This window comes from Aedes aegypti, chromosome 3 (assembly GCF_002204515.2).
Source record: "Aedes aegypti strain LVP_AGWG chromosome 3, AaegL5.0 Primary Assembly, whole genome shotgun sequence".
NCBI lineage: Eukaryota > Metazoa > Arthropoda > Insecta > Diptera > Culicidae > Aedes > Aedes aegypti.
The window spans coordinates 296,803,289-296,822,397 of record NC_035109.1 but is presented as its reverse complement, the minus strand read 5'-3'; the positions used below and the strand labels follow the sequence as shown (position 1 = coordinate 296,822,397).

The following is a 19,109-nucleotide window of genomic DNA, read 5'->3' as shown; positions in this document are numbered from 1 at the left end:
GGTTCACTTTATTCAACAAACTTTGGATGGTTCGCCACTGTAAGTGTCGGCATAAGAATAAGAGTGTTCTATGATGTTCCAGCCAATCGAGTTTTTGTTTCTTTTCAAATAAGTAAAATATAATAACACATGCTTTCGTCCTGACAGCTGTAAGAATGTTACATTTAGATATTTGTTCAACAAAGTTTGAATGGTTCGTCACCTCAAGTGTCGGCATAATTTTCATTTACATAGAAATTGTTCATATCAAATGAAAATATTATATTTTCATAAAAGCATATTTATATTTGACAAAAAACTATTTATCATGGTCTAATCACTTATCAAAGTGAATCCTTTGACCCAACGATCCTCCCCATTAACAAACATCCTTCCCAGTAACCTTTGTGGAGATGCAGAGGCAAACACGGTCTCCAAATAGCAAAGGATACACACTAACATTCCTTCCCCCAATCCCACCTGACTGCAAGGACGTGGCCGGCGCCGTTATTGACCCTGTATAAATAGAGGCACTGAATTATGCACACTGAAGAAGATTATGGCCAATCCCAGCCGAACTTCTAGTTGATTCTTTGTGCATTTTCACTGACTTCGGTCAATCACGGAATAGCAACCATTGATATGTGTAGTCAGTCTAAGCTAAGCTAGCGCCACGTAGCGGATGAACTTGGAACTATGCTAGGTTCCTCGGGGAAGCTTTGCTCACTCTGAACAACTTTCTCGAAGACAGAAATTTTCTATCTCGTTTAGGTTCCGAGATATCCCTCAATAGCAGTAAACCGGAAGTGTTTATGTACACTAGCGCCACGTAGTGGATGAATTTGGAACTATGTTAGGCCCCTCGGGGAAGCTTGGCTCACTCTGAACAACTTTCTCGAAGACAGGAATTTTCTATCTCGTTTAGGTTCCGAGATATCCCTCAATAGCAGTAAACCGGAAGTGTTTATGTACACTAGCGCCACGTAGCGGATGAATTTGGAACTATGCTAGGTCCCTCGGGGAAGCTTGGCTGACTCTGAACAACTTTCTTGAAGACAGTAATTTTCTATCTCGTTTAGGTTCCGAGATATCCCTCAATAGTAGTAAACCGGAAGTGTTTATGTACACTAGCGCCACGTAGTGGATGAATTTGGAACTATGTTAGGTCCCTCGGGGAAGCTTGGCTCACTCTGTCCAACTTTCTCGAAGACAGGAATTTTCTATCTCGTTTAGATTCCGAGATATCCCTCAATAGCAGTAAACCGGAAGTATTTATGTACACTAGCGCCACGTAGTGGTGGAATTTTGTATCATTACATATACCATGAGGAAGCGAGCACTGTCCTGTACAACTCTCCCGAAGACAGAACCCTTGTAGCTGGTCAAAATTTTGAAATATCCGGCCACAAACCTAGTTCCGGAATAACCAACTTGCATGCAACGCTTGTATACAAGCAGCGGGAGGTGGGCAAAAAATGTGGAACTTCTTGATCCGGCCAATTCTCAGCCATGGTGGCATAAAATTTCAGTCGGTCTTCACTAAACGCATCCAGGAGAGTAAACGGTTGCAATGGTGAAAAAATTATGGAAATTGATTGATTATCAGCTGAGATATCGTCGTGCAAAGTTTACCGTTCCACATTTTTTGACCCGTCGGTACTTTACGTTACAAAAACCGTCGTCGGTATAAGTAGTGTTAAAATATATGTAGAAACGGTTTTCTAACAGCTCATCCCTGGAACAATTCCTAGAGGAAACCATGTAGAGATTTTTCTGCAGCAAACCTTGTAGAGATTCCTGAAAAAAGGGAAAGATCCCTAAAAATGTCTCTTGAAAGAATATCTAAGCTAATTACAGAAAAAAAGCCCTGGAGACATCTCTGCAGGAATCCCTAGAGTGTCCTTCGAGGAGTGCTAGGAAGAAACACTGTAGAGATTTACTGGCGGAATCCCTGGAAAAAATAACCTTTTTTCTGGAGAAATCCCTGCAATATTTCTTGAAGGAATCGAGGAAGGAATTTCTAGATAAATCCCAGGCGAAATCTCTAGAGGGACCCATGAAGAGTTTTTTCAAAAGCGATTTATGTAAAGTTTTTATTGGAGGAATTTTAGTAGAGATTTTCCTAATGTAATCCCTGAAGAAACTCTTAGAATAATGTCTGATAAAATTCCAGCAGGAGTTCATGATAGAATCTCTTAAGAAACTTCAAGAGGAACTGTTAGAGGAATCACCAAAGAAATTTTTAGAGGCCCAGAAAGAATTCCTAGAGAGATTCCTGAGGAATCCCTTAAGGATTATCTGAACAAATCCTGGGAGAAGGTCATGTAGCAATTTTCCTTGTGGTAATTCGGGTAGAATTCCTGGAGGAGAATTCTTGAGGGATCCTTTGAGGAATTCGTAAGTTTTAGAAGATCTGGAGGAACTCCAGATTATCTTTGTACGTATCACTAGAGATCCTCGGAGGAAATACTGGAAATATCTTGAGTAATCCTTCAGGAGAATATCCTAGTGTAACTCATGGAGGAATTTCTGGAGAAAGCCCTGAAGATACCTCTGCAAGAACCCGTTCAGAGATTTTCTTGAAGAAGTTCTTGGAGAAGTCTCTGAAAGATTTTGTAGATTAATCTCTGAAGCAATACCAGAAGAAATCGCTTGAAAAATCCCTGGAGAAAAATAGTATTCTAGTAGTATGCGAAGCATTCCTGAAACAGATAAATTCTTGAAGAACTTTCTGAAAGAATCCCAGTAAAGATTTGACTAGAGGAATCTATGAAAGAATCATTGGATAAATTCCTAAAGGAACTTCTTGCAAAATCTCTAGGGAAATCCCTATAGATATTTTCTTGCAGATATTCTTGGAGGAATGGTGTCAAACCCCTGGAGGAATAGCTGAAGGTTTTCCAGGAGCTTTATCAGAACCGGTCTAAAATGTTTCATGGCGAACAAAAGTACATCCTGGAGAAATCTCTGATAAAAACCCTAGTGAAATCGTTGGGGAAATCGCTGTATGTATTACAGTACGAATTATCTGGTGAAGAATCGACTGTATGATTGTAATCAATTATGCTTTTCGGCAACGCAGTCTTAATTTTTACAACGGCTTATTTATTTGCCCGACGTTTCGAAACGGGAATTGTGTCTTCCTCAGGGGGTAAATATTGTTGTCGCTTGTAGTCCTATGTTTTGTTTAACTTTAACTGTCAGGTCGGCATATTTTGGGTACATGACTTAGCAAAAATAATAATTATCATGTTAACACAGCTTGTAATAGCAATGGCTGTTGCTACCATGCCGATTGGCAAAAAATGACCTCAATGCACAAGGAAGGTTAAGGTGAAGATAAAACGAAGCCATACCTTAAATCTCTAAGAGCACAAATCTGAAGAACCAGACCTGAAAACAAAATCGTTTGGTCATTCGCAAGTAGCGATATGAAGTTTTTATCTCGAATCGTCATCTGGTTCTCTACCCAAGTAACCACTAAGCCGTATAAAACGGCTCCAAGTTGGTTCTATAGTCGGCTTAAAGGCTTGGCTATCAGAGCTTATTGGAACTATATCGCAATTAAGAGCTGCTATAGAGCCATTTTTGGCGAATAATTCGGCTGATAAACGGCCTACTCGTTCCAAGTCTCTGAAGTGAGAAGTGTCAAAATTTTATAGCACATGGATTGAAGAAAAAGGAAAAAAATGTTTGTTTATTTTCCGTCCTTTTCTACCTTTTTATGTTCTTAATCAGAGTTGTTTTTTTTTTGTTACGTGATCCAGGTTCGAACTTATGTTTCCGAGGCTCCTATTACATGATTTTCCCTAGATTTTCTAACTGCTCCACCTATGCATTGATGGTTTAGTTCGCCCAGGATAGTATTTAAAGCATAAGAGATTACCCAGTATCCAGTAAGCCCCGGTAAGGATGCTAGCAAACTCATGGAAGAGGCCACGGACTACATTGCAGTATATAATGGTGGAAGTGAAATCCCTTAACAACTAATCCTTCTTTTCAATGAGATGATCTCGCGGAATAACGATTCATTTTTTATTTCCTCTCGCTGTTCTTGCTATGGTTTGGAATGAGAAAGTTCTTTATCAGGAATGTTGCAAATCGGAAGCATTTAAATCCTTATTGTTTCCACTACTCATGAATTTCTGGGCTTCTTCTGCAATCATTCTGCTGTTCAGAATACATTTTAACCAAATTTGATCATCGAATCTAAATTTGATTTGATTGAAATCTGTTTCGGCTTTGTTGTCATAACTGTCATGTCACCAAGCCGTTTATAAGCATTCACAGCCCTTGTGTACTGCTAATAGGCACAGGGTTTACAAGCCCTGTAACATAGCGTTATATACCCGTATACAGCTAATTTCAGGGCTTGTGGATCACAATGCCTAAAAGCATTTAAAAATGTTATATGCTGCCAGTTGGCACTGAAATGCCGTTGAACAGCCCATTTACCGCTTATAACAGTGCTTACTGGTTACCTGGGTAGATTTATGCTCTTGAAGATTTGATGTATAGCTTAGTTTAATCTTTAAGCAAATGATATACATCTATGGATTTATCTAAATTTTCTCTCAGGAATATCTCTGAATACAACTGTATTTTAATTTTTATTGTTCAAGGATTTTTTCTGGGCATACTTTGTAGAATTCATGTGGAATTAATTCCAACAGTTATCCCATAAATAAAGAAATAGTGTTAGATCATGAAAATTTATATTAAAATCGTCACAGCAATTTTCTCAGGAACTCTTCTTAGCATTCCTTTGAACATAACGTCCAGATTTTTATCCAGAGTATTTTAAAAACTCTAGAAAAATCCGTCTTAGTTTTATGAGGAACTCTTTCTTAAAATACTTCAAAACATCTTTCAGCCACTTCTCTAGGGATTTATTCAGGTTTTTTTTCCTAAAATTATTCCTTATAAAAAATAATGAAATCCAAAAAGTAATAAGCTGAAAAATTTCCTTTGGATTCTGTAGATACATTCAAAAATAAGTTATAGTACAACCGTGAGATACCATTGCTAGCTCACCATAAAAGCATGTTCGAAAGAACTTGGAACCTTTGAGATTCAGAGCTATAGGTCTTAAGCTATGATATAGGTTGATGGTTGTGATGGCTATGCAAACAATGTGTGTGTCAGCACGGAAGAGGCAGCCTCTCTTCTATGATGTAGATAGCGCAACCCTGGTTATGGTGCCTATCGATGACTATTCACCAACCAAGTAAGTAAGGCAAAAGTAGATCAAGCGGATTAATTTTACGGCAACAGACCCGGCAACGAATAAAATACATTGATTGGAAAAACGGATCTTGGAACGTGGGAATTTTGTATGAACCTGCTCATATGGGGCTCCTGGCTCGTGAACTGTGGAATGTCGGCATGAACTTGGCAGCTATCCAGGAAATACGCTGTCCCAAAACCGGAGAATGTGAATTCCGAACGGTGGATAGCCAAAACTTGTTTCAAGTACCACACCTTCTACGGTGGCAGCAAAAGAGCAGAACGTGAAGTTGGCTTTATTGCAATTTTATGCAAACCGGTAATCGACAGGATGTGTGTGATGAGAATAAAGCACAAGTTCTTCAACTACAAACTGATTAGCAGACATGCGTCAACGAATAATAACCCCAATGACATGAAGGATGAGTTCTATGACAGACTAGACAAGGCTTACGGAAATTGCCCAAAACAAGATGTCAAGATTGTAACCTCCGCTGCTGCTAGAGAGATGGCAGTACCAACTTCGCACACAATATTATCCTCAAAAACACCTGGCGACACCCGAGTAGTGATGCCTACTCCCAAATAGACCACTTGCTGATTGATGGGCGACATGTCTCTGATGTCATAGATGTCAGAACCTTTCAAGCCCCTAATATCGACTCGGATCACTACCTCGTTGTAGCTAAAATTCGGGAGCTGTTATCCAGCGTCACGAGTTCCAGATCTAACAGAACACTATGCTTCAATATCCAACGCTTGTGGACTGATGGGGTAGCTGCAGAGTACCGCCAGCAGCAGGACGAATCAACATTTCTGAAGATGTCAACAGCCTGTGAGACCCTATCCACGAAGCTGAGACCACAAAGGAGCGCGAAATGGTTGACGCTGTCCAACGACCAAGACGAAATAACTGGTTCGACGAAAAGTGCTAGAGAATGACAGACATGAAGAATGTCGCCAGAAGGCATATGCTTGTGGCTAGTACCCGGCTATGAAGTGTGCAGTACAGGACAACACGAAGAAAGTGTGGTAGTTGTAACTCAAGATAGCACAATACCGTACCAGCACTACTTTCAACAGTCGAAGAACTGCGAAAATGGAAAAGTAGCAAAAAAAGGATAAACATTGATGATGACGATCAAGCTGTGGAGAGTTTAAAGGCTACCAGCGAGCTGAAGAACTGTAAGGTTGCTGGGAAGGACGAGATCCCGGTCGGGCTTCTTCAAGTACGGTAGTGAGCAGTTTTACCAGTTGAACCACCGAGAAATTCCCACTTGGATGTCCTCATACACCCCCTGCAGAATTCGGTGTACTTTCTTTTCCCTGTTCCCTCTTACTTCGAGCAAAATAGACCGATATGTCGGTAAACAAATTAAAATATAATTATCACGGTCGATACCCTTGTATGTAAAATTACAGCCAATTCCGACTAGCAGAAGTTGAGATATAGAATCCCTAACTTGGGTATTTTTTATCACTGATTGGTTAATTTTTGTCAAACAAACTTCATGCCCGCTTAACTTAATTGACGGTATCCGCTCAAATTTCCGCAATAGCTTTTGGGGAAGTAAGTTAAGCATTTTTGTGCTTCAATCATTATAGACCACCCTACTGTAACAACACACTGAGCCATTTACCACAGTTTTGGTAAAGTTTTCCTCCCCAGCAGCCGTCGTCAGTCAGTGGCATCAGCCAGAGAGGAACGTTTGGCAAGCGATTCCGAGCGATAGGAGCAACTTTAATGACATTGCACATAACCACTTCGGAGAAATTTATAACACACTTTGGACGTAGTGTTTAATTAAATGGGGCTGCACGAATGTGCCAACTCGAAGTTCGCTGAAACGTGCGCAGTTAAGGGGGTTGGAATGGGGGAGAACTATTGCACTGGGGATTTTGGAATGGGGCCAATATTTTTTTCGTACTAATCTTAACTGCTTTGGTAGAATTTTAAGCCTCTTGATGTATCTACGGTAATTTTGAGTGAAATTGATCATATTTTCACAGGTTTTCGTACCAGTTTTCCAAAATATTAGTACACCTATCGAACAAACCAAATGAAGGAAAATAAATACGGCTGTGAACCCCATTAACTCATGTGCACCAATATTATACCGAAAAAAAAAATTGAATACTGAAAATTATTTTCAAAATAAGTTGACTTTCCGTTTCTGGGCTGATTTTTACCATCTTTTGGTGTGATGATTTTGTCACAATGTGTAGTTAAAGAAATTTCATACAAAAATAAACATTTCAATCACACAAAGTTTCATTGCCATGGCATAGAATAACCTAGAATAGACCAGAGTTTCCCAACCGATTGTCCGAGGAACCCTAGTGGGCCGTGAAGAGATCTCAGGGGATCCGAAAAAACCATTGAGAGCAACTGTTGTCTCTCCTAATTGATGAATAAATGCGTGGAATCTTTGATCCAACTTGATTTCAAGAGAACATTATTACCGACTTGAAAATTTTTGATTTGTGAAGTATTTTTAAACTGAAACTGTTTGTTTACTCCGGGGATTTTTTTGATGATTTATTGGCGGGATCCGGAATGTTTCCATGTGAAGTATTTTTTTCTTTGCACTCCTGATTCACTTCGGAAGGGTTTTTTTTAGAACTTGTGAGCCCATATTTGGTCACAATTTGCGTTGTTTTTAAGCGCTTCTTATAACAAACTTTCAGACAATTTAGCCGAGAAAAAAATTCCCCCGTCAAAGTGGATCCAGGAAGTGCCAAAGTTCTTTACCTTATTTTGAACCGTTCACGAATGCGGCTTATTGTTGTGTTTAATTAATTTACTTTAATTTAATGACGAAAACCTTAGAAGGTTTATCTTAGTTTCTCTGCATGAATGGTTGAATTTTAATCAAAATCCTTTATGGAAGTTCCTTGCCGTGTTATTGAAAAAAATACTAGGTAGATTCTTGACTCAATTCTTAGTTAACTTCTCCAAAAAGAACAGCAGGATTTTTGCATTGACGTTTTCTCCATCAACTCTCAAAATTCCAGGATGAACCTTGAATTTTCGAATGGCCACAATTTCGAAATTGGTGAATCAATTAATTTGAAATAAAGTGTGAAGTACATGTGGTTAGTTGGTCTTACAGTTCTTAAGAAGGACATCCCCCTTGTATAAGTATACCAAAATGGATTGTATCTGAATGAAATTCATATGATTTTATATTATAGATAATTTATAAAAAAAAAATAATGTTTGGCTGTTCAAGGCGGCAAATATGAGTTTAACAATGATTTTATTATAGTTGATCGAAAAATGCTTCTTAGCTGCCACGGTTCGATATGTTGACGTACTATAGTACAAAGAACACAACCAGCTAATGAAAGTAAACTAATTCCAACTAGTGCTGTATATAGGGCCTCATATTTCGGATGAGCGGTGAATGGCGCCCTAAACCTGTGTCATTGGCATACATGTCATTCGGTACTATTATAAATTTTTCACATATCATTTTTTTTTCCTACAAAAGCAAATGTTCAATCTTGTGTCTAGTGCAAAAAGTTGTGAAAAATACCAAACAGCCGATTTTTGACACAATTTTACATGTTTGAATGCTGTGAAATGAGCGGTGAATGGCGTCCTTACGGTAATTATAATTAACTTAAAAAATTATGTTTAGAATATAGTGTTTTTAAAGTGGATAAAGTTCATGTTATTCATGAGCTGCAGGTAAAATTACTAGTCAAGCCAATTACTTAAAGCCGAGATCCAGACCTTTGTATGAAAAACAGGCAATGCGTACTTTATTTCAGTACCGTGTATTAAAAATGATATCAAACAGGAATCAGGAATTATGCCGACACTTGTTGTGACGAATAATCCATAGAATGTTTATAAATTACATAAGCATAGCGTTTCCACGATAAAATTATGTTATCATAGGCATAAAACGAGCTCACCAGTTGGTAATCCATCCTTTACTGAACACGAATATCTTTTCGCACAATGCGAACCGAATACGATTAATCCCTTATTCCGTCACTCACCTCACATGAACATGCAACATAATCAAATGATAACATACTATTCATTTCAATCACATGAAGCTTTTTATAAGGAAGAAAAAATATGTTAGAAAAAAAATTGTCATTATTTCTTATAAACCTTGAAGATTAAAGGCGCACATTTCCCACTCATGACGACAAAACTGAACGTTTGTTCAAGACCGTTTCGAAAGGTTTACGAAGTGAAGATAAATCAATAAATAAAAACCGGAATAATACGAATTTCATAGGAAAAATCATAAATAAAAATGTTTTTGTTGAGATACTTTTAAGAGAAAAGCAATGAACATAAATAATGGTTGCTGAACTACTCTCTGAATAGAAATTAGTTGACTCGTATGTGTTCGGACTGAACTTTTAAGTTGCGGGACCACAGAACTGCAGTATCAAGGCAACTTTAACTGGAATATATTTTGTTGTTAGATTACATATGCGTTCATAGATATTATAGATTACTTGCAAATTTTAAGGTTTTGCTCATTCACGGATTCCTATCCTAGCATTTACTTTAAGGGTTAATCTTCCAGCAGTAGGCTATAATTTCATGTCATTTTTAACAATTTTAACTATGAACTATTATTTACATTTACTCACTTTTGTAGCTTAGCTTTATTTTTATTTGTAAGCCGTTAGCTAAGTTTGAATGTTTGTATCGATAGAATCAATCAGTACTGTGTGAATGTAAACATTGTAAATGTTAATTAGTAGAAATAATTTCCTTTTTTAGTTCCACAACTCTTACTATTATCTCGGGAAAGGCTCTCTGTCCGCTACAACTACTAATGTTGCGCAAATTTAATTTCGTTGGCTTAAATTTCAATATTATAAAGAATTCCAATAAGCCAGATCATTAAATTTCTTCTTCTCTGCTTATGACTCAGCTCAATCACTGTTTTTCGAACTGTCGAACTGACATAACGGGATTGAAGTCAGGTACAAAAAGCACAACAGGGAAGTCTGGCCAAGGCTAGGGTTGTTCGCCGTCACACCTATGTTCATGTCAAGTAGGGTGCCAATGGAATGTATGGGAAAAATTTGGCCATCGAATTTCAAAAAATGGTAGTGCTCAAAAGTTTTGTCTCCTCGAAAAAAGTCCCCATGCAAAATTTGAGTTCAATCGGACTTCATTAAGTGGACCCCCAAAGCGGTCAAAGTTTGGCTTTTTTGACCCATGAAAAATCTCCCATGGGTACATGAAATTTCCGAAATCGAAATTTTTTTTTTGATGCCAGATGTCTTAGAAAAACATGAAACGTCGAGATCTGGTGTTATTTGGAAAAATTTTTTTTTGAAAAAATCGACCTTTTGGGACTGAGTTGGGGGAGTGAATTGAATTTGAAATGAACGATTTGAATTCAATTGCTGAGATATTCAATGTAATAGTATTGAAACATATCCTATATGATTGTTGGCCACTGAAAGCATATTTTATGTGATATTTCATTAGGGTGGTTCATTTACTTTCCATTAGGGTGGTCCTTTTTGTTAAAAAAAAAAATAGAATGTTAATCGAATATTGAAGACAATAGTATTGGAACATCTCTCACATTATCGTAAGCCATTTTCTACATTTAATATGTGGTATTTTATTAGGGCGGTTCACTTATTTTCCATAAGGGTGGGCCTTTCTGTCGAAAAATCAAAATTTGAGAGAGATATTAAAAATAGTATTTTATCACCTCTTTCATCATCGTAGGCCATTTCCTTCATTAGATTCGTGATATTTCATTGGGAAGGCTCACTTATATTCCATTACGGTGGTCCTTTAAAAAGAATTTGAATGGAATAGTATATACAAGAGTAATTAAACATCTCCTATGTCATCGTAGGCCACTGTTAACATATAATATGTGATATTTCATTAGGGCTATTGTCCTCAGTTTTGCATAAGGGTGATCATTTAATTTGTAAATTAAAAATAAATATTCTCAACAGATCTAACAAATCAACTTTACAAACAAAGTTTTGAATCATGATTCTTTATTGGCATGCAGCTCTTCGTTAAGATATTTTCATTAAGGTTTTCTTTTGAATAGTTAAAATAAAACGTTCGTATTCCGGAAATTCATGTTTCATTTGCGAGCAGAGAAGAAAAAGCCTAGAGCTAGCGCCCAGTTAACAACACAAGCTTTGAATGCATCATGGAACAAAAAACATTTGAACCATTTGATCGACGACGTGACAGTGGAACAAAAAATATTGTGATACTACGAAACTTGGAAAAGCTTGCAAAAGCACATACTAAGAAACTGAAAAGAGAAGAGCAATTCTCGCTGAAACCAGGCCGCCATCGGCACCCATCGTTAGAATTCCAATTTTATGTCACTGATCGCTAGTTTTCGATAAAACTTAAGGGTGGTCCTTTCTGTTTTCTCAAATTGGTGGACCCCTCGTACGTCAGCTAGGTAAACAGTTTACGAAAAATCCCATTTTTTTGATAAATCTTGAGTATTTCTTGACGTGATTTGTATCATACTTCCATTGAAACACATAGCAAACTTAGTGGCATCGTATAGAGAATGACCACCCTTAAGTTTTATCGAAAACTAGTGATCAGTGACATAAAATTGGAATTCTAACGATGGGTGCCGATGGCGGCCTGGTTTCAGCGAGAATTGCTCAGAAATGAATTCTCTCATTCATTGCGGAACCTTTTCGACATCGCGAAGAACTATAAACCAAAAACTAAAGAGGAGAAAAAAGAATCTCAGTATTTACAAGAACAACGAGAACAATCCACTCTTCCAACAACAACTGAGACTGGTCCAACGGAAACTATCTCATGTAGTGATTTTGAGGGGGAAGCTAATCTACAGGCAACAGAAGAGAATAATCCGCCAACTAGTGAGCAGAAAGAAGCAAGTCTACAGCAAAAGAAAACATTGATTGGTAGTGATTTTGAGTCCCTTGGAGTCCCAGGAGAAATTCCAAGGGAATTTCAGAAGAAATTTCAAGGGAATTTCAGGAGAAATTCAAAGGGAATTTCAGGAGAAATTCAAAGGAAATTTCAGGAGAAATTTTAAGAGAATTTCAGGAGAAATTCCAGGGAAATTTCAGGAGAAATTCCAGGGGAATTTCAGGAGAAATTCCAGGGGAATTTCAGGAGAAATTCCAGGGGAATCTCAGGAGAAATTCCAGGGGAATTTCAGGAGTAATTCCAGGGGAATTTCAGGAGAAATTCCAGGGGAATTTCAGGAGAAATTCCAGGGGAATTTCAGGAGAAATTCCAGGGGAATTTCAGGAGAAATTCCAGGGGAATTTCAGGAGAAATTCCAGGGGAATTTCAGGAGAAATTCCAGGGGAATTTCAGGAGAAATTCCACGGGAATTTCAGGAGAAATTCCAGGGAAATTTCAAAAGAAATTCCAGGGAAATTTCAGGGGAAATTCCAGGGGAATTTCAGGAGAAATTCCAGGGGAATTTCAGGAGAAATTCCAGGGGAATTTCAGGAGAAATTCCAGGGGAATTTCAGGAGAAATTCCACGGGAATTTCAGGAGAAATTCCAGGGAAATTTCAAAAGAAATTCCAGGGAAATTTCAGGGGAAATTCCAGGGGAATTTCAGGAGAAATTCCAGGGGAATTTCAGAAGAATTTCCAGGGGAATTTCAGGAGAAATTCCAGGGGAAATTCAGGAGAAATTCCAGGGGAATTTCAGGGGAAATTCCAGGGGAATTTCAGGGGAAATTCCAGGGGAATTTCAGGGGAAATTCCAGGGGAATTTCAGGAGAAATTCCAGGGGAATTTCAGGAGAAATTCCAGGGGAATTTCAGGAGAAATTCCAGGGGAATTTCAGGAGCAATTCCAGGAGAATTTCAGGAGAAATTCCAGGGGAATTTCAGGAGAAATTCAACGGGAATTTCAGGAGAAATTCCAGGGGAATTTCAGGAGAAATTTCAGGAGAAATACCAGGGGAATTTCAGGAGAAATTCCAGGGGAATCTCAGGAGAAATTCCAGGGGAATTTCAGGAGAAATTCCAGGGGAATTTCAGGAAAAATTCCAGGGGAATTTCAGGAAAAATTCCAGGGGAATTTCAGGAAAAATTCCAGGGGAATTTCAGGAGAAATTCCAGGGGAATTTCAGGAGAAATTCCAGGGGAATTTCAGGAGAAATTCCAGGGGAATTTCAGGAGAAATTCCAGGGGAATTTCAGGAGAAATTCCAGGGGAATTTCAGGAGAAATTCCAGGGGAATTTCAGGAGCAATTCCAGGAGAATTTCAGGAGAAATTCCAGGGGAATTTCAGGAGAAATTCCAGGGGAATTTCAGGAGAAATTCCAGGGGAATTTCAGGAGAAATTCCAGGGGAATTTCAGGAGAAATTCCAGGGGAATTTCAGGAGAAATTCCAGGGGAATTTCAGGAGAAATTCCAGAGGAATTTCAGGAGACATTTCAGGGGAATTTCAGGAGAAATTCCAGAGGAATTTCAGGAGACATTTCAGGGGAATTTCAGGAGAAATTCCAGGGGAAATTCAGAAGAAATTCCAGGGGAATTTCAGAGGGAATTCCAGGGGAATTTCAGGAGAAATTCCAGGGGAATTTCAGGAGAAATTCCAGGGGAATTTCAGGAGAAATTCCAGGGGAATTTCAGGAGAAATTCCAGGGGAATTTCAGGAGAAATTCCAGGGGAATTTCAGGAGAAATTCCAGGGGAATTTCAGGAGAAATTCCAGGGGAATTTCAGGAGAAATTCCAGGGGAATTTCAGGAAAAATTCCAGGGGAATTTCAGAAGAAATTCCAGGGGAATTTCAGGAGAAATTCCAGGAGAATTTCAGGAGAAATTCCAGGGGAATTTCAGGAAAAAATCCAGGGGAATTTCAGAAGAAATTCCAGGGGAATTTCAGAAGAAATTCCAGGGGAATTTCAGAAGAAATTCCAGGGGAATTTCAGAAGAAATTCCAGGGGAATTTCAGAAGAAATTCCAGGGGAATTTCAGGAGAAATTCCAGGGGAATTTCAGGAGAAATTCCAGGGGAATTTCAGAAGAAATTCCAGGGGAATTTCAGGAGAAATTCCAGGGGAATTTCAGGAGAAATTCCAGGGGAATTTCAGGAGAAATTCCAGGGGAATTTCAGGAGAAATTCCAGGGGAATTTTAGGAGAAATTTCAGGGGAATTTTAGGTTTATTCCAGGGGAATTTTAGGAGAAATTTCAGGGGAATTTCAGGAGAAATTCCAGGGGAATTTCAGGAGAAATTCCAGGGGAATTTCAGGAGAAATTCCAGGGGAATTTCAGGAGAAATTCCAGGGGAATTTCAGGAGAAATTCCAGGGGAATTTCAGGAGAAATTCCAGGGGAATTTCAGGAGAAATTCCAGGGGAATTTCAGGAGAAATTCCAGGGGAATTTCAGGAGAAATTCCAGGGGAATTTCAGGAGAAATTCCAGGGGAATTTCAGGAGAAATTCCAGGGGAATTTCAGGAGAAATTCCAGGGGAATTTCAGGAGAAATTAAAGGGGAATTTCAGAAGAAATTCCAGGGGAATTTCAGAAGAAATTCCAAGGGAATTTCAGAAGAAATTCCAGAGGAATTTCAGGAGAAATTCCAGGGGAATTCAGGAGAAATTCCAGGAGAAATTCCACGGGAAATTTCAGGAGAAATTCTAGGGTAAATTCCAAGGGAATTTCAGGAGAAATTCCAGGGGAATTTCAGGAGAGCTGTGCGGGAGCAAAAGAATAGTTCTCAGATCGTGCGTCGCATGAAATGCTTATTTCATTTAATTTGCAAAGCCAAATTTTAACAACTATTTCGATGAATGTAAATTATTTAGCAAACTATTGATAATAGTCATACTTGTAAAGGGCTATATTTTGTTAGGTGAATGAATTATTAAATTGTCATTGATAAGTTATACATATTGTTGGCGGTCAGGATGAACGAGATGCCACCATGTGCAGTGCACATGTTGCACATGCGGACTCGACGCCTCTGAATGAAGGAAATGCCCTACGATAAAATACTATTGTTTTTAATATCCCATTCAAATTATGATTTTTCGACAGAAAGGCCCACCCTTATAGAAAATAATGGAAAGTAAGTGAACCACCCTAATAAAATACCACATATTAAATGTAGAAAATGGCTTACGATTATGTGCCAATACTATTGTCTTCAAAATTCAATTAAAATTCTATTTTTTTTTTTAACAAAAAGGACCACCTTAATGGAAAGTAAATGAACCACCCTAATGAAATATCACATATTATTTCAAATTCAATTCACTCCCCCAACTCAAAAATATACTAAGTCCCAAAAGGTCGATTTTTTCAAAAAAAAAAATTGTTTCCAAATAACTCGACATTTCATGCTCTTAGAATCATAAAAAAATCGATTTCGGAAATTTCATGTACCCCGGTGTATAGAAAAATATTGTCATTTCACGCATTGAGTATCATAAATACAAGCGTATCTACGGACATCGTTTTTTTTTCGTCGATTTTCTATTTGCATCAATACATAAAATTCAATAGAATGTTGTAAATTTTCACGATGCAGCCTGACAAAAGACGACCAGTGCTGCTGAATCAAAAATTTCAGTCGAGAATAGTCGCTTGGTGAAGTTATTAACTAGTTACAATTAATTTATCGCGCGCTAGGTGATTGCGATCGCCGCGGAGTCACTGCGATCACATCAATAACAATTCGTATGACAAATGTCAATCTATTGTTAAGAGTGTTACTCGCCAAGAACTTGCATGCAATGTTGTAAACCAAGAAGGAGGAGTAGTACAAATGCCAATTTAAATCTACACCGGTGTGTATTGGCAGGAGTGATGCCAGGGTCACTGGAATAAATAAGTTGGATAAATCTGAATGATACATTTTGTATCGCTAATCGATTATGACGAATTGTAAAGGCTTGACGTTGGAAATCAATAAACGGCATTCCAAAAAACCGTAGAAAACTCGGTAAGTGTCGTCATCAAGTCATCAGTTCTTTGTTGATTTTAACCAGGCAGTGCAACTTATTTTTTATAACATAATTTTTGGCATTTGTAATAATAGTTTGAAAATTGATCACCGTATAATAACACAATGAAAAAAAAAAAACATCTACTAAATTGGGGTTCTCGGAATCTTCAAAAATATTCATAATGCTTACAACTCTTGAATTTTCAGACAATTGCAAAAACAATTTTAGAAGCACAAAGATAAGAACATTTTTTAAGAATCTGAGATTTTATACTGGAAACGCAGATTCTAATGCTGTACGATTTAAAAAACTAGTAGAGTAGTTCACACTTTAGTTTACACTACATTTTTAGTATTCTTTCAAAATGAGTGAATATTTTTAAGAGAAATAACTAGAAGGAAACTAAATAGCTTAAATCATTATCAAACAGAATGTCTTTGATGCTACCGAATATTCAACGTCCTTGAAAGCAATTACTTTTTGGTTCTGACCTGAAAAAAGTCGCTCCAGTGATCAATTTGACCCCATATTACGGTATTGCTTTTATGGCTTTTATTTGCTAAATAGGTTTGACATATTTGCAAATCTATTTCTACTCTGTTCGATTTTTCTTCATCGATGCTCTGTTTCGCTAAAAAGCTCGCTATATTGAATAAATCTGTAGTAATTCAAGCAAGATATAGTGATTATTCATCCTACAGCACGAAAATATGTTACGAAAAGAGAATTAGTTTTCTGCAATAACGCAAAGAGAGCGATGATGAACAGAAATCGATGAATACTGATTTGTTCTGTTTTCGATCCAATGTTGATCCATAACTGTGAGGCCACTGTAACCCAATGACGACCCGCTTATGTTTTTCGAGCTCAAACTTTAACATCCGCAAACAATAACGTGTTCAAAATAGTGACGTAAGCTTGATTAAAGTAAGCACACTTAATCAACAAAACAAACGAGTAACGGTAGCGCAGCTACTTCACTGATGGTCAAAGGGCACTGTACTCATCAGGCCGGATCAACACAATCAGTGCTTGTGCGCTAATGCGGCAGTGAATTAAATCGAATCAGATTGCACCGAACGACCCCTGCTGGTGTAGGAGAAAACTCGCTTTCGCTAAACCTAGCTGCTGGAGCAACACGCAATGGGGCGCCAATACAGTCGTGTTCAAGGTGTAAATCGTCAACGTTTGATTGTTTCAAGAACACCGTAATGGTCACTGGTCAATCGCCCCTCGCATCGGGGCTCAATCGTTACCTCACCATCGTATAATTAAATTAACCCGTGAATACCCAGGACGACGAGAAACATCAAGAAGTATTAATACAGTTTAAAAATTCATACACGTTTGTTGGACATCTTAATAGCAAAATAGTATTCTACTGCCCTTGCTTTTCTAAACATAGAAAACCCATTCGACAGGCTTGATTGTAAAATCAAATAAAAAACATTAACTTTCCAACATCATTGTAAGGATTATCCAAAGTTATCAGTCAAATCGTACACTTTAGGTTAATTATCAGAACTCCACTGCCGTGAATCGCAAGTCAGTCCTATCTGCATTTTCGTCAAAATTAAGTTGAGTTCAGTTTTCAACATCTTTTCCAATGTTCTTTCAGATGCACTAATGAAATAATATGATTAGTTCGGAAACAAGAAAAAACAGCAAGTCAAATTGTCCCATAATGACAAGTAACCACATTTCAGTCCCACCACAGATTTTCGCACCGTAAAACACAAAAATGTAATATGTTTTGATCATCTTTATATTTTTCTCGGAAAGATATCGTAGTGAAAAGCAAGTTGTGAAAGTTTCATTAAGATTGAAACATTATACAATGTAATTTTTTGAGTATTCGTATGGAAAACGAGTTTGAAAACTTCACAGCCCATTTTCTCAATGCCTACTTTTTACAGATGGGACTGACTTGCGATTCACGGCAGTCTAGGTCTTTTAGACTTCCTGTAAGAGCTGGTGTCCCTCAAGGCAGCATTTTGGGACCAGTTAAGTACTGGGTATTTATGGGTTAACCGAAGAAACCGTTTGGCGCTAGACCAAACACTGACTTCCTTACCTGCTGCATGTTGAAGCCACTCATCGGTTCCACGGTAGGGCATTCTCCGGTTTTGTACGTGTGTCCACTGCCGAGTGTGATCAACCCACAAACGATTGCACAAATCGCCCACATTGCAAGAAACGTTCTGTTTTCGATCCAATGTTGATCCATAACTGTGAGGCCACTGTAACCCAATGACGACCCGCTTATGTTTTTCGAGCTCAAACTTTAACATCCGCAAACAATAACGTGTTCAAAATAGTGACGTAAGCTTGATTAAAGTAAGCACACTTAATCAACAAAACAAACGAGTAACGGTAGCGCAGCTACTTCACTGATGGTCAAAGGGCACTGTACTCATCAGGCCGGATCAACACAATCAGTGCTTGTGCGCTAATGCGGCAGTGAATTAAATCGAATCAGATTGCACCGAACGACCCCTGCTGGTGTAGGAGAAAACTCGCTTTCGCTAAACCTAGCTGCTGGAGCAACACGCAATGGGGCGCCAATACAGTCGTGTTCAAGGTGTAAATCGTCAACGTTTGATTGTTTCAAGAACACCGTAATGGTCACTGGTCAATCGCCCCTCGCATCGGGGCTCAATCGTTACCTCACCATCGTATAATTAAATTAACCCGTGAATACCCAGGACGACGAGAAACATCAAGAAGTATTAATACAGTTTAAAAATTCATACACGTTTGTTGGACATCTTAATAGCAAAATAGTATTCTACTGCCCTTGCTTTTCTAAACATAGAAAACCCATTCGACAGGCTTGATTGTAAAATCAAATAAAAAACATTAACTTTCCAACATCATTGTAAGGATTATCCAAAGTTATCAGTCAAATCGTACACTTTAGGTTAATTATCAGAACTCCACTGCCGTGAATCGCAAGTCAGTCCTATCTG

General features: G+C 38.1%; 1 protein-coding gene across 2 annotated transcripts in view; it reads right to left on the bottom strand.

Annotated features, from left to right (window-relative positions):
* Positions 1–18,335, bottom strand: part of LOC5578236 (apolipoprotein D) — a 146,722-nt gene extending 128,387 nt beyond the window's left edge. For both annotated transcript variants that reach the window (XR_002502535.1, XM_021854302.1), the window contains exon 1: positions 18,215–18,335. Coding sequence is in view for 1 of the 2 variants with exons in the window: in XM_021854302.1 (XP_021709994.1) it covers positions 18,215–18,328 (114 nt within the window). In the remaining variant the exon portion in view is untranslated. The remainder of the gene's footprint in view (positions 1–18,214) is intronic.
* Between the last annotated feature and the right edge of the window lie 774 nt (positions 18,336–19,109).